Raw genomic sequence first — 17335 nt, 5'->3', positions numbered from 1 at the left:
AGCAGTGCACCAGCCATGTTCTGTCTTCAGTGCTGCAGATCATTAGTGCGGCGCCGGCCGAATCACATCATCCTGACGCCGCGAACTTATGACTCAGGAGCGGGGCTGTGGCTGAATTACACAGCCGCAGCCGCGCTCCCATACATTCATGTATTACTATACTGAGCTGTGCGGCTGCGCAGCTCAGTATTGAAATACAGGAAATAGCGGTATCGAACCGTTTAGGGATGCACAGTATCGAAACAGTCTCGAAGTTTCGATGCACCGTGCATCCCTAGTTCCATTATTTGACATTAGTTCTTCCCAGTCTATATCCTGAATTGCAGCCCTCATCCTGGGGAAATTGGCTTTCTTAAAATTAAATGTTTTTGCCCTCCCAGTCTGCGTTTGTTTTTTACAGTATAGGTAAAATGTAACTATATTGTGATCACTGTTACCGAGGTTTTCCCGAACATTGACATTCCCAACAAGATCTGCATTATTAGAAATGACCAGATCCAACAGAGCTTCACCTCTAGTCGGGTCTTCCACAAACTGGCCCATAAAATTTTCCTGCAACAGGTTGAGGAAATGTCTCCCCTTTGCAGTTGAAGCCGAACCATGACACCAATTAATATCCCGGAAATTAAAATCTCCCATTATCACTACAGTACCCGCCTGTGCAGCCCATCTGTTTATATAGCTGAACTTCCATCTCCTCAGTTGTATTGGGGGGTCTATAGATTACACCAAAAGTAATTTTTTCAGTGTTTACCTCCCTTTCTAGTTCCACCCACAAGGTTTCAACCTCCTCACAGTATTCACCCACTATTGTCTCTTTCACACTTGCCTTCATATCATTTCTCACATACAGACATACACCACCACCTTTCCTATTTGTCCTGTCTTTCCGAAAAAGTGTAAAACCCTGTAGATTTACAGCCCAGTCATGTGAAGAGTCCAGCCATGTTTCAGCAACACCAACTATATCTATATTTTCTTCCAGTATCAAGGCCTCCAGCTCCCCCATTTTGCTTGCTAGACTTCTGGCATTTGTGAACATACTTTAACTTGCCTGTCAGTTTTTCACTTTTATTATCAGAAATGTGATTTGACATTAATTGGGCCTTTTTATTTACACTGATGTTTTGTAACGAAAGGATCTCCTTATCTTGTTGTCTAGTCCTCTCCCCACATTCTGTTTCTCCCCCCACCAATATAGTCTGACCCCTCTCTAACCTGACTACCCCTTTATTTTCTACATTGACCTCCCTCCTCAGCCCTAGTTTAAATACTCCGCCACCCCAGCTAGAATTCTCTCCCCCAGCACAGCGGACCCCCTTCCATTTAGGTGCAAATCATCTGCAGAATACAGTTTGTACCCCAATGAAAAGTCAGCCCAGTGCTCTAGGGACCCAAATCCTTCTCCTCTACACCAAGACTTCAGCCATGCATTTAACCCCCTGAGCTCCCACTGTCTTTCCTGAGATGCGCATGGCACAGGCAGTATTCCTGAGAATACTACTTTGGAGGTCATTCCCTTCAGCTTGTAGCCTAGTTCTTTAAAATTATTCTTAAGGCTCCTCCACCTACCATTTATTCTGTCGTTGGTACCGACATGGACCACGACAGCTGGATCATCACCAGCCCCTCCCAGCAATTTGTCCACCCGTTCCACCACTTGCCGAACCCTGGCACCAGGGAGACAGCAAACCATTCGGTTGAGGTGGTCTTGGCGACAAATTATTCTATCCGTCTTCCTGATTATAGAATCCCCTACGACTATCAATTGTCTTGGCTTACCTGCATTACCATCCCGCTGACTACAAGCTGGGGTGTTCTCCCGGCTGTTAGGGAGATCAGTATCCACTAGGGCTGCCATTTCTGAGACGGACACCCTCGCATCATCACCCAACTTGGCAATTTTGCCTGGAATGTCAGAAACCGGATCGGCCTTCCTTTTCTTTGACCCCTTTCTACTGCCCCTAACTACATTAACCCAGCTACTTACCTGATCCTGCTCACCCATGTCTTCACCCTCCAGTTCTAACCCACTAACTGCATGCTCCGTGAGCAGCAAGCTCAGCTCAAGATTGTCTATCCTCAGTGTTTCATTTTGCTCCTCCAGATCTCTAATACGAGCTTCCAGGTGAACAACATGCTCACATCTGCCACAGAGATATTCACCCTGGAACTCCGGCTCAAGTCGTGCATACATATGGCAAACTGTGCACTGAAGAAAACCTCCAATCTTGCTATCCATTATCCAAGTTACAAAAAAAAACTGAGAACAATTGTTAATCAAAAAGAAAAAGAAGTAGAAGAGCACTTACTGGGGCTTTAACTCCTCTTTTCAACTCCGGTTTTTGGAACTCCACTTGATCTACAACCCACTTGTTTTTTCAAGCCACAGAGCAGTTATTACCAGAAAGGACAATTATCACCTTTCCACTGGATAGCGGATAAATCTCTGATCGCCGGAGGACCCACCGATTGTACCCACACAGATCGTGAGAACCGGGTTCGCAAAACCCGAGATCGTGCTCTCTGCAGGCCCAACAGTGTAAAGGAGCTAGTTTGAGGTGGCTGTCGAGCATGCGCCCGCCGCTCCATTTAAGGTTTGTTGTTCCCATAGACTTTGAATGGAGCGGCAGGGCGTGTGCTTGACCACCACTCCAATGCAGTGAGGAGGGACAACGGGGTTCAGGCCCTCCGTTCTCGCTATACGTGGGGTTCCAGCAGTGGGGTCCGAAGTGAACAGAAAATGATCACCTATCCTGTGGATAGGTTATAATTTTTGGTTCTGGTACAACCCCTTTTAAGACTGTTTACACAGACCGATAATCGGGGGAACTGTGCGCTCATTCTTAATCATCTGCCCGTTGGAAAGGTCAAAATCGACAAATGAGCAAATGCATAGTTTATTCAACAGTTAAAATTGCCATCGGCGCCACATATTCCCGTGAAAACTGGGGTCGTGCTGCCGATCATTGGGGAAAACTGTAGGGGGACAATCGATCTGGTTTGTTCTCCCATACACTACATGTAAATGAAGTTTTAATCTACAGATAGATTTTTGTTTCTAGAAATTTTTCAAGCGTGTCAATTACTCGACTGCATTGTCTTTTACAGCCTATAGATTCAGGTTGGTTTTAGTTCGGAGTTCTTCTGTTCATGAGCAGAAATTACATTTCTTTATTTTTTTAAATACTTCTAGATGTTTAAATCACAGACGACGATATTGATGAATATCCAGAGGGACATTACAAGCATCGCCGCTTGTAATGGGGAATCACATTTGTTTATGTCAAATACATAGAGTAATTGCAAGTATTAGCACGATTTCCAGGTGAATATTCAGTATTTGATAACCGTATTCCTGGACACTATACCTGTATCAGGTATATTTTTAACAGCTTTTCCCTTTTCCAGGCTCCATCTCTAATTGTCAGTTTTTTTTCCTGAGCTTCGCCTTCGCTCCAGTAGGGGGCAGCACTATTATGATGTCACTCTCAGGAGCACTGCGCCCTGTCAACAAGTCTGTGACGGCTTCTAAAGAACTAGCAGAAGGTTTTGAACAGTGACCTGGGAGAGGTCGCATTTTCTCTAAGCCTCCGTACTTACCACCAGGAGAATCAAGCTAGAAATTGCGGGGACCGTTCAGTTTTAGCCTATGACGTCATCCCACTGCGGCTAAACCTCGATCCTACAGCTGAGCAGTGCATAGAAGGGAGTTATGGCGTCACCCAAGCAATGGGACACCACAGCTCCCAGAGCGCCAGAACATTCCGGATCACGGTCCCTCAAAAAGGGTTGCCCAGGATTACAAAAAAGGGTCTGCTTTTTTTTTTTCTCCTTCTTTAAAAAAACAGTACCACTCTTGTCCTTTGGCTATGTTTGGTATTGCTGCTCATCCCCATTTTAACAGGGCTGTATAGTATTACCAGGCACAACTAATGGACGAGAGTAGCGCTGTTTTTGGGGGAAAAAAAGCATACCCTTTTGTTTTTTCTCCTCTTGGACAACTACGGTACCTCAACAAATAAGGAGCATCATCAATTCACCAGGACCAGTACAAGATGGGTTCTTCCAGAATGATGGTTGACTGTACAATATGCAATTATCAGCTCAATCCATCTGTAATTTTCTCAAGTTACAGAAATTGGGATAATTTGAGTTGTAAATCCATCAAGCGGTCTGAGCAGCTTCGCATCGTACAGCAACACAGGAGTAGGGAAACAACAGTCTGTTTGCTGCCCTGGTTTCCACCCTACAAGTCGCTGTGTAAAATATTCAGCAATGCAGAATAAATTATCCTTGATAATGTGAAGTACAATTGTGTCCTGTATGGCTCTTGCTCGACTTCGGGATTTGCACTTCTGTCAATTTATGAATGATTTATCCCCGGCTACAATAGGCTCTTTAGAACCCTTAGAGGTGATGCAATGTGAATGGAACGGTTTGGATTGTTTGGTTTCCTGTGTGTGGGATAAGTCATATTCCATACGGTCTGTGAATGTTCTGAACCATACAGAAGTATTCCCAGCTTTAAAGAAAGTTTTTAAATGGCAAATAAATACCTAGAATATTTCACTAAATACAGATAATACAGCAAATTCTTAGAGATTCAGAGACAAATTTTCAGTCTATGCTGCATTGGTTTATGAAAAAAAAAATACACATTTATATTTGTTTTTTGTATTTATGTCCCATGCTTCCAGCTATATTGATTTTCTGTTGAAAACCAAATGGGAGGAGCAGCTAGCTACTTCCACCTTCACTGTCCCACTCTGCCTTCTATATTTTTTCCATTAAAATCCAACAGTGAGGAGAAGCTAGCTACTTCCTTTCTTACTGTCCTAGACTGACAGCTATTTTGATTCTCTTAAAGTCCAAATTGAGGGAGAAGCTAGCTACTTCCCCTCTCACTGATGTCACCATTGAACTACCCAGCGTTCTTTTTGTTTTTCTGCTCGTTTAAAAATCGAGTAATAAGTAACCACCTAGGTTAGAAGTGAGGGTGATGGCTCAGGTCTATCAGGCTCATCCCTGATGGACGAATAACCATTTGGCCACTGATACCTTTTACACATTTGAATCCCATATAGCGAATCCTGTTAATCCCTGTCTTGTTCTAGCCGAGAATATGTCCTAAATGTGCAGAAATGCCCCTTTTTAATTGAAGTCTATAACCCACCATCTTTTGTGGCCCAGTTTGCAGGACTGTCCTCCGAAAATTGTGACTATTGGCCAGTATGAGATCGGCCGGTCGTACGTTGGATTTAAAGGATTATTTGGGGCTATCCGCTGTTGCTGGAAGGCTATTATGGCTCTTTGATGTTTATATTGCTGGTCTTGTATAGCTTCTTGTAGCCCTGTTTTGTATTTTTGTAGGATCAATAGTCCTCCAGGGTGGTAGTAAATGTGTTTTATCACTATGCTTGTACATTTATATATTTTTTTTGCTTGTCCTTCAGTTCAATTATCCAGATGTTTACTTTCAGGCGGGTCTTGAGTCGTTCCTCACGTCTCCCTAGTTTTTACTGAACTAATTACACCTTTTATATTTATGATGCTCAAAGCTGATAAAAAATATATAGGGTTTGTCTGCAGAGGATGCACAGCATATATAATACCATATACCTATTTCATGTTTTATTGTGCAGCTAGAAAATCTGAGGTTTTTTTTATTTAGCGGATGGTGACTTCCCAGGAAATCTCGTGAGTGTCGTGTTTTATTGTAGGGTAATCCTATATACATGTGAACGCCTGCGCAGATCATTATTTCTCTGATGCATCATTTACCAGCATTAGTGCAGCCATATTGTTTGCTCAGCAGATACTGTAATATGGTTTATACCGATTATAATTTTCGTTACATAGTGCTATATATTGGGCCGATATATAATATAATCGCAGTTGACTAGTTAATGGTGCTATAGTGTGATAAAATCTGAAGGATCCGTCTTTCTTAGTGCTAATACGTTGCTACTACATAGAAAATGGTGACCATAGACCGTATTATTAACATTGTTTTATATTTGTTTAGATAGTTAAATAGGTTGAAAAAAAGACAGCGGTCCATCAAGTCCAATCTTTCTCATTCAATTACCCATTATTCATTGCTTGATTATTTATAACCCTCAATGCCATTTGTCAGTAAATATTCATCTCGCTTTTTTTTAAATGCTGTCATAGTATCTGCCATCACTACTATTTGGGGTAGGATATTCCATAGTTTGACCACTCTAACTGTAAAGATCCCTTTCCTATATTGAGGTCTGAAACGACTTTCTTCCATACGCAATGAATGTCTCCTGGTCCTTTGTAGAGTCCTTGGAAGGAACAGATTATGTGCTAGTTCTTTGTATTGACCACACATATATTTATACATGTTAATAAGATCACCTCTAAGGCCCTGTTCACACAGCAGACACTGCGTGGAGAGTCCCGCCGCAAAATCCGCCACAGAATTATTCCTGCCGTCGGCAGGAAGATTCTTCCCACATTGACTCTAGTGGGAGCTTCAGGCGGAATCCGCCCAAAGATTGAGCAGGACGCTTATTTTTTCCGCTAGCTGAAAAAGTTAGCTAGCGCGAAAAAGAAGCTGCCAACTTATTGAAATGAATGGGAGGCGGAATTTAGTGGTGGATTCCGGCGCAAAAATCCCACCGTGTGAAAAGGACCTAAGGTGTGTTTTTTTCCAAGCTGAACGAGCTCAATTTTTCTAGCATTTCATTGTAAGAAACACCTCCCATCCTATTAAATAATCTAGTTACCCGCCTTTTGTAACCTCTCCAGTTCTCCCTTATCCTTTTTACAATGTGGAGCCCAAAACTGAATTCCATATTCAAGATCTGGTCTTACAAGGGATTTATAGAGGGGTAATACATTTGAATCGCGGGGTTTTCTTTCTTTTTATACACTCTAATATCCTATTTGCTTTTGCAGCTGCTGCTTGACATTGAGTACTGCTGCTTCGCTTATTTGTAAACAAAATACCCAGTTCTTTCTCTTGCTCCGTTATCCCCAGGTTTATTCCACTTATTGTATAAGCATTAATACTATTATTGCGTCCTAGGTGCAGTACTTTACATTTATCGACACGTTGTTTTGGTTTTTTTTTTGCTGTAAGAGGACAAAATATTCACCTAAAGCTATGACGACATGTCGTTTTTTTACATAGTTTTCCTGTAACAGGGACAAACTTCCCTCGTTTGCGGTATCACGAGAACCTCAAAACCTCAAAACTTTATTAATACTATTTTTGCTTTTTTCAAAAGATAAAAAAAAGCAGAGATGTCCTGTGCATTTAGCAAAGTTATGATACAAATGCAAGCCTAGTACAGCCATAAAGAATGCCATTTTAAAGAAAAAAAAAGCATTACATTCTAGCGGAACATGTGAGCTAGAAAAAAGTGTGTGTGTATATAGAAAATGGACTATTAAAGGGTAACTAAACGTTTGACAAACTACTGACATGTCATAGTGACATGTCAGACGTTTTGATTGGTAGGGTCCGAGCACGGAGACCCCCCTCCAATCACTAAAACGAAGCGGCAGAAGCGCTCGTGTGAGCGCTCAGCCGCTTTGTTGCTGTTCGGGCTTAGTGTCTTAGGCGAAGCCCTGAAATGAAAGCACAAAAGCCTTCTATACCACCATCCGGCACAAATGGGGGTGGGGGGTGAGAGAGCCAGAGTCTAGTTGTTCTTTTTACCTTTTCTTCTCCACCCAGTCCAGGCGTCTATGATGACTATTCCCGGCCGCAACCCGTTTTCCGCTCAGATGTCTTCAGCTTCTCACTTTTCAAACACTTCTGCACCTGTACACGAAGATAAAATTGTCATGGTGCCAAACACTACGCTCCTAAATATAAAGGCTCCATACACTGCTAATTATAATGGAACCATACACTGTGTACCTGATTCTAATTGCACCATACACTGCCCCCCACACACATTGCCCAACATCATAGTGCCCCCTATAGAGGCTCCCATAGATAGTGCCCCCGGTAGGTGGTGCCTCACAAGTAGTGCCCCCGGTAGGTGGTGCCTCACATGTAATGCCCCCGGTAGGTGGTGCCTCACATGTAGTGCCCCCCGGTAGGTGGTGCCTCACATGTAGTGCCCCCGGTAGGTGGTGCCTCACATGTAGTGCCCCCGGTAGGTGGTGCCTCACATGTAGTGCCCCCGGTAGGTGGTGCCTCATCGCGCTCCTTACCTATTTGAACGGTGCTTATTCATGTAATTGTATCTGCGTACTTTTAGACCCAGGTACAATTATAGTGCAGGAGGGGGTGGTGAGATGCTCATCTCTCCTCATGGATGTTGCGGCCCTGCTATCAGCATGATGCAACAGATCTGGATTCATCTGATCAGGCTATGTTTTTCCACTACTCAGTGATCCAATTTTTGCTCTCCCCCCCCCCCCCCCACCGTAATCTTCCCGTTCTATTTCCCTGACTACAATGGCATTCAAACTAGTCATCTGTTGTTCTGGTCGATCCATGCTAAGGAATGACAAGTTATGCGTTTGGACACTGTAGTTGGGCACCAGTTTTGTATTTAGCTGCAATATGCTTGACTGAACCACCTGTTAATCAGAACAATTCTTGACCTCCTCCTCTGACCCTTTTTGTTGACATTTACCGGATCTGCTTTTACCGTTCACACACACTATACCGTTGCATGAGAAAACTCCACAAGGTGGCAGCTTTTGAAACACTGGCCCCGGCTAGTCTAGCACAGATCTCTAGATTTCGCATTGTAATGTGGGTTTACACTGAAATTGATCCACGGGAAACTTGCTCACATGAGATTTTATGCCGCACTCCGGGGTCACGTGTCTCATTTTCGTACAGGGAAACTCCAATTGTTAATGGTATATACGAACTCCAGCCAGAGTGAATATATAATAACCTAAAACGCATGTATAATAGTACAAGCCGCAGCAATCACACAATAGTAATTGTGCATATATTGTAGTCCTATTATTGACCCATATTAGTGACCGTAATACCTGACAAACTGGCCATGTAATGCTGGCCATAAGGTAAAAACAACTTGTCTCCTCCATGCTTCTCTCTTTAGCAGGAAATCACAAAGTTACGGGTCCGTTGCAGTCCATCAGACCTTAGTTGTGCATCAGTGTTTCACCAGGGCTCCGGATCCACAAAAATTTACCAGTATTATTGAATCCGCATATCTGGACCGTAAAATTACGCCTCCTGAGATTCTAATGATCGCAAAAACTTTGAACACTCCTTTTGTGACCTCACAAGAACCTCAGGATCACTCCTTAAACAATAAGTAAATGACTGCATGTCTCTCAGAGGTAGCAGGAATAAAAAACAATCCAATATAATAATATTCTTACAAATGTTAGGCCTACATGGCAATTTTCTTTGCTTGAAGCCCCTCTGAAGGTCTTGATGAGCAAGAATGATCAGCATGTTACATGAATGCATTAAATTAGCAGCCACCACTAAGGGGCGCATAGGAGCTTACTGCATTTGGATTCTAATATGTAGTACAGTGAGGCCCCCCTAGTGGTGGCTACTGCCAGACAGAATTTTATTATTTTATGTTTAGGTCTGTGTGTCAGAAAAACAAAGCACTAACCTTTTATATTGTATAATGAAATTTATCAGCAACAATTTATTTACCTGCTCTTCGTTATCATGTTTGGTCATTTTCCTACATTGAATGTGTTGCTTTTCTCAGTGTTTTGTTATTAGCTTGACGAGTGTTTTGCCCCTGTGATCGCTCTCAAGTCCTGTTGACACATCATGTGACTTTTCTACCGGTTCTGCAATGTCCTCAGGTTACATTGTAAGGAAACCTGATGGATGACACATCTCCGACCCAGACGTCTGTGTTGCTATATGCAATGAGTTTCATATACTCTGTTTGTTTCTGTCCTGAAGTCTTGTAGCGTGTCCGTTTGCTGCCATGTTGTGAAATTAATGCATTGTTGACATTTGTCGATCGGGCCGAGCGAACAGGAGTATCAACAATGCGTTACTTTTAAAAAAAATGATTAATAGTCTGATTTCCTCTGCTGTCTTTATACTATTATTAGAGAAGAAGTGGTATATAGCTTCTGTAAAATAATGAATAATTAAAATTGCGGATGACCCTTTTTTTTCCGGGTGAAATTATGGCCGTTGTAGCAGGATGCCGTCTGTATATTACTGATGATGATGGTGGCTGCTGATGGCGTAGGCACAGCTCCTGCGCCCATGCCTTCCAATGGACGTACCATTAAGTCCTATTGTGGTAAGAACACAAGTTAAAACACAATACTACTTCTAAATGTGGAAAGGGGTTACAATTTTTTAGGCGATCTATGTCTGTTACGACCACAAATTTCCATAATTTTTACCCAATTATTTTAGTTTCACGGTAGCTCAGTGATTAGCATTATTGCCTTGCAGCTCTGGGGTTCTGGATTCGATATCTGACCCATTGAGGACAATAAGTGATGACCACTTCTGTACAGCGCTGCGGAATAAGTTGGCGCAATATAAGCAACATAAATAAAATTGGGTTTTAATAATTGTCTGTCAAGTTCTCCTTGTGACCAACATTAAGGTCCATTTTTATGAGCAGATATTCGTATTCACAAATGATCGCTGTAAGCATTGGGATAGCGAATACAGAAAAGTATTTACACACGTTATAGTTTTAATAATGGTTAAGTCGTGATGTGTTCGCCAATGTTTAATGTCGGCTGTCAATCAAACGATTCATGTTTACATACCACAATGTCAAAACGATCTGCAATTATTTAAAGTTAGCGTCCACTATTTTCACGATCAAATGGTAGTTCAGTCATTACACCTATTTATAGTAAGGCTGGGTTCACACGACCTATTTTCAGGCGTAAACGAGGCGTATTATGCCTCGTTTTACGCCTGAAAATAGGGCTACAATACGTCGGCAAATATCTGCCCATTCATTTGAATGGGTTTGCCGACGTACTATGCAGACGACCTGTAATTTACGCGTCGTCGTTTGACAGCTGTCAAACGACGACGCGTAAATGGACTGCCTCGTCAAAAGAAGTGCAGGACACTTATATACATTATATGCAGGACACTTATATACATTATATGCAGGACACTTATATACATTATATGCAGGACACTTATATACATTATATGCGGGACACTTATATACATTATATGCGGGACACTTATATACATTATATGCAGGACACTTCTATACATTATATGCGGGACACTTATATACATTATATGCGGGACACTTATATACATTATATGCGGGACACTTATATACATTATATGCGGGACACTTATATACATTATGTGCGGGACACTTATATACATTATATGCAGGACACTTATATACATTATATGCAGGACACTTCTATACATTATATGCGGGACACTTATATACATTATATGCATGACACTTATATACATTATATGCATGACACTTATATACATTATATGCGGGACACTTATATACATTATATGCGGGACACTTATATACATTATGTGCGGGACACTTCTATACATTATATGCAGGACACTTCTATACATTATATGCAGGACACTTCTATACATTATATGCGGGACACTTCTATACATTATATGCGGGACACTTATATACATTATATGCAGGACACTTATATACATTATATGCAGGGCACTTTTTTGCCACGTAATTTGAGCTGTTCTTCATTGAACTCAATGAAGCACAGCTCAATATTTACGAGCGTCTCAGACGCCTCGCAAGATGCGAGGAGGAGCATTTACGAGTGAAACGAGGCAGCTGTTAACAGTCTGTCTTTTCACATGTAAATGCCTCTCATCGTGTGAACATACCCTAAGCGATTTATTTATTTTTCATGCTCGCTTGTTAGCGTTGGAATCTGACGGATTTGTAAATGCGCCTTTAGATACCAAATCCTGGTTATGTCTGATTGATGTTTCTGCATCTCAGACCGTCCAGCCTTGCCTCCTCCACATGTAAGTTTATGTCCCTGAACTTCCATTCTGTCCCCTGCAGTAAGAACAACCGGCAGCTCAGATTTTATTAAAAGAATGAGCGGCGATAGATGGAAGGTGGATTGTTTCTCCGCGCGTAAATCACTTTTATCGCCGTGTTGTGGCAGCCGGGCTGAGCTACAAATAAATAAACCTGTGCTTTACAAAAAGCACACCATGCAAAATATTTTTTGGGAGAGTACAAAAAAAAAATAAAAAATCGGAGCTCATGATACATTGTGCAGGTTCACTCCACCGAGACTAATAAATGTGCTCGGGTTCAGAGGGATGCTGGGAATATAGTGAAATAGGTTACATTGATCTTACTAGTGAATAATAATAACCCTTTAATTACAATATATTTGTATGTCGTTGTATAGGATTCATTGTAACCAAAATGGAATCGGTGCTGATATATTCTTAATTTGGGAAATTGCTATTTAATTCAATGATCTATTTTGTGCAAGCTCTGTAGGTTCAAAGCAGATCTACACTTAAAATATTAGGCCAGGGCTGGGCAGAGCCAAACAGCCGAGCAACTGGTGTTGATGTCTATGGCTGGCTAAGATCGGCCGATTTTATCTAACTTTAACCTGCCCAATTCTTTGTTTCCCTGGCAGATGAACGTCCAGAGTTCATTTGCAGCCACTTATCCAATTACATGACTAGGCATTTTTATAGAGGAGTCAGGGAACATGGCATCAGACAGCAGCATGCAGCGGTATTTTGTCTGGGAAAATGACGGACACCATGATGTAAACCCAATGGAACCCATTAAAGTCAATGGCTTCCGTCGGGCACCGTTGGTGTCATGTGATGGATCCGTCACTTCCATTATTTATTGGGGGAAATGATGCAGATGTGTGGCCAGTGTCTGATAGGTCTATACAAAATAAATTCTAAAATAAATTTAAAAAAAAGTCCTTGCCGGTTACGACAAATTTTGATCCAATCTTTAGTCCCAAAGACCTAAATATGTGTAATCAATTATTATAGATTTTGTTTCCAGTTGGAAGCTCCAGTGAAAACCATATTTTCCAATTTTGAATTCTCCCCTTTTTAATCCGGTCTCCCTTCACTTTCACAGTTTCTAAATAATAAAATATTCAAGCAAAATGTGCCTAGCTGTTGCGTAGTAACAATCCTAGAATCCACAAATCCCTGTATATTCGGTCACTGAATCTCCTCCAGGCTGCTTCCTGTTGATGATGTAAAGCTATTTTCTACCAATCATCTCTCCTCCTCTGTGTTGTGGGCTGGAGTTTGCACACTGCCTGTAACATGCATGCTGCTGCACAGGGCACAGTCTATAGCAGGGGTCTCAAGCACGCGGCCCGCGGGCCGAATGCAGCCCCTGGGGCTGTCATCTGCGGCCCGCGGGACACAGAGCCGCTAGTATCGGCTCTGCTCCGAGACTCCGGAATTCCCTGACATCGCTGTCCACATATGAACAGCGATGTCTGGGGCTTCCCCAGAGCCGGAGTCCCGAGCAGAGCGCTGGTGTCGGCTCTGCTCCGGGACTCTGTGGAATTCCCTGACATCGCTGCCCATATATGGACAGTGTGTCAGGGTCTTCCCCAGAGCGGAGTCCTGGGCAGAGCGCTATTATCGGCTCTGCTCCGGGACTCTGGGGAAGCCTCTGACATCGCTGTCCATACATCGACAATGATGTCAGGGGCTTCCCCAGAGCAGGAGTCCCGGTGATGTCAGGAGCACAGCTGGAGTCCCAGGAAGAGCCTACTAGCGCTCTGCCTGGGACTCAAGCTCTGTGCAAGCCCCTGACGGCACTGGGGCAGCCTCTACAGAGGGCACTGGGGCAGCCTCTACAGAGGGCACTGGGGCAGCCTCTACAGAGGGCACTGGGGCAGCCTCTACAGAGGGCACTGGGGCAGCCTCTACAGAGGGCACTGGGGCAGCCTCTACAGAGGGCACTGGGGCAGCCTCTACAGAGGGCACTGGGGCAGCCTCTACAGAGGGCACTGGGGCAGCCTCTACAGAGGGCACTGGGGCAGCCTCTACAGAGGGCACTGGGGCAGCCTCTACAGAGGGCACTGGGGCAGCCTCCTACAAGTGGGTGTGTGACAGTATCTGAAGAGGACACTGGCATTATCTAGGGGTGTGTTGCATTATCTACCGAGGGCACTGTGGCCTTGTCTACCGAGGGCACTGTGGCCTTGTCTACCGAGGGCACTGTGGCCTTGTCTACCGAGGGCACTGTGGCCTTGTCTACCGAGGGCACTGTGGCCTTGTCTACCGAGGGCACTGTGGCCTTGTCTACCGAGGGCACTGTGGCCTTGTCTACCGAGGGCACTGTGGCCTTGTCTAGGGGTGTGTTGCATTATCCACAGAGGGCACTGCGGCAGCATCCACAAAGGGGCTGCCCAATCTTGACATGTGTGCTAACTGAGCCGCCGGACTGCATTTAGCGACACTTAAACTGGAAAGCTGGATTGTTGAAATAAGCACGTGGAGAAATATCTCAAATTTTAAACCTAGCGCTATTATTATAGTAATGTAGTATTATTATTCTAGTAATATAGTGTTATAGTAGTTCAAATAACTAATTGATTAACAATAATTTTGTATTGTATCAAATTTGAAAGTAATGCGGCCCGTCCACTTCCCATTTTATCTATATGCGGCCCACTTACCCGGCTGAGTTTGAGACCCCTGGTCTATAGCCTCTCCTGTGCCTTACACCTGTATTTTTGTCTTTCCAGCATGCAGCGCACAATTTGGCACGATTTATATAACTATTTCTTTTGCTACGTGTGTTCTGGCAAATCCTCCCTATTTTTTTATGCCTGGGCAAGGTAGTGGACGTGTAGTTACCAGAGCTAATGGCTGCATCCTCTCCCTTCCTATTGTTGTTTTAGGGGTATGTCCCATTTTATTTTTTATTTTTTTTTCTGAACTATGATAGCTGATTATGACCGTATTGACAAATCCTTACTTTTTCTATATTGCTCATTTTTATTATTTGCTTTGTTCTAGAGGTCTGATCCGCAGCTTCTTGCTCAATTCTACTATGCAGACGAAGAGCTCAACCAAGTGGCTGCTGAACTGGACAGCCTGGATGGAAGGAAGGATCCTCAGAGGTGTACGCTGCTTGTTAACCAGTTTCGTTCCTGTCAGGTGCGTTTAAATTTGTTTTTGCATCCTTTGTCATAATTTGTCCCATGCTAATATGGCGAACTGTGGAATAAAGGGTAGAGCTGCGGCCCTTTCATGGTTTATTTATACAGGAACAGCGCTGTACATATGGGTGTGGCGGTGTCTGGTACTGTAGCTCAGCCCATTCAATTGAACAGAGCTGCAATACTTTAAGGATAATCTATCAATTAAAAGTCCTGGACATCCCAGTTAAAGGGATTCTCTGCTTTGGGCAATTCCTACTTTTTACAAGGGTCCCTTGACAATAAGAACATCACAAAGTGACCCCCACGATCAGCCGATAAGTGTTCAGCTTCCCTGCAGTGCCACCACAGGAGAAACAAAGCATTACACAGTGCTCATTCATATCAATGGGTTGGAACTTATTCACATCACATTTTTGGCCTACAATGGTAAATGCTCCCGACGTACTCTTTAAACGGAGACTGTGACGGATGCTTAAAGAGGCTCTGTCACCAGATTTTGCAACCCCTATCTGCTATTGCAGCAGATCGGCGCTGCAATGTAGATTACAGTAACGTTTTTATTTTTTAAAAACGAGCATTTTTGGCCAAGTTATGGCCATTTTTGTATTTATGCAAATGAGGCTTGCAAAAGTACAACTGGGCGTGTATTATGTGCGTACATCGGGGCGTGTTTACTACTTTTACTAGCTGGGCGTTCTGATGAGAAGTATCATCCACTTCTCTTCACAACACCCAGCTTCTGGCAGTGCAGACACACAGCGTGTTCTCGAGAGATCACGCTGTGACGTCACTCACAGGTCCTGCATCGTGTCAGACTAGCCGGCACCAGAGGCTACAGATGATTCTGCAGCAGCATCGGCGTTTGCAGGTAAATCGATGTAGCTACTTACCTGCAAACGCTGCTGCTGCAGAATCATCTGTAGCCTCTGGTGCCGATGTGTCCTCGCTCGTCTGACACGATGCAGGACCTGGGGAAGTGACGTCACAGCGTGATCTCTCGAGAACACGGCTGTGTCTGCACTGCCAGAAGCTGGGCGTTCTGAAGAGAAGTGGATGATACTTCTCATCAGAACGCCCAGCTAGTAAAAGTAGTAAACACGCCCCGATGTACGCACATAATACACGCCCACTTGGACTTTTACTTTTCAACACGCCCAGTTGTACTTTTGCATGCCTCATTTGCATAACTACAAAAATGGCCATAACTTGGCCAAAAATGCTCGTTTTTTAAAAATAAAAACGTTACTGTAATCTACATTGCAGCGCCGATCTGCTGCAATATGAGATAGGGGCTGCAAAATCTGGTGACAGAGCCTCTTTAACCCATCCGTCCATCATCCATATCCCTGGAACGTATGCCATAATAGGCTGTCATGAACTTTCATGACGCTTCCGAAAAACTGATGCCATTATAGCCTATGAGTGATGGACGGCTTTCATTTAACGCATCCATCACCCATAGGCTAGCATGTTCAAAAATGTTTAAGTTAACAAGTTGTAAAAGTGTTTTGTTTTTTTTTATATACTGGACACCGCAAGATGGCGTCTGCTACTCTATTCCATTATTTATTTATTTTTGCATACTGACGTCTGCCAGCCAGATGGAGAACAGAAGCACACTCTTTTGGCCTCTGTCTGACAATGGAGCCTTAGTTTAGTGTGTATATCGGCAGCTTTACCGACCTAAAAATCCTATGGAATTTCGGGGAACCGTTTCGATCGCTGGTCAGTACAAAACACCCCAAAAAGCGCCGGTACCAAGTTTCTTCACGCATTGGCTACCTGGGATTTGTGCAGTCCTGACATGGTATAATAGTTCAGTGTAATAATTTCCTGTGAAAATGTCAATTTTTTACGCTTTCTCGATCAATCACAGCGCAGTCGGTGTCATCCGGGGCTACATCAGCCGCTTCGTGTTTATAAAACAGCTGCTGGTGGAGGGGGCAACGTGAAGATTTTTACCAGCCATGCATTTTTTTTTTTTTTTTTTTTAAATCTGATCGTACAAAGTTTCATTGGAAATAATTTACCCTTCGAGATTCCAAAAGACAACACTAAATGCAAATGATGTTATCCAGATGCCAGTGAAGTCCCGCGGGCTTTATTATACAGCTAATTACAGTCTATAGATGTAAGTATTGCTTGTGCCGTGTTCCTAGTTCAATATGTGCACTGCTAAAAGTATACAGGCCAATAATGGGAT

General features: G+C 43.3%; 1 protein-coding gene across 2 annotated transcripts in view; it reads left to right on the top strand.

The window, feature by feature from the left end:
* Positions 1–17335, top strand: part of ZFYVE28 (zinc finger FYVE-type containing 28) — a 193105-nt gene that overhangs the window by 80989 nt on the left and 94781 nt on the right. For both annotated transcript variants that reach the window (XM_075857121.1, XM_075857113.1), the window contains exon 2: positions 14987–15127. In XM_075857121.1, coding sequence (XP_075713236.1) covers positions 14987–15127 — 141 coding nt within the window. The remainder of the gene's footprint in view (positions 1–14986; positions 15128–17335) is intronic.

This window comes from Rhinoderma darwinii, chromosome 1 (genome assembly GCF_050947455.1).
Source record: "Rhinoderma darwinii isolate aRhiDar2 chromosome 1, aRhiDar2.hap1, whole genome shotgun sequence".
Lineage (NCBI taxonomy): Eukaryota > Metazoa > Chordata > Amphibia > Anura > Rhinodermatidae > Rhinoderma > Rhinoderma darwinii.
Note: the sequence above shows the minus strand (reverse complement) of the source record. Positions and strands in the feature narration are given on the sequence as shown.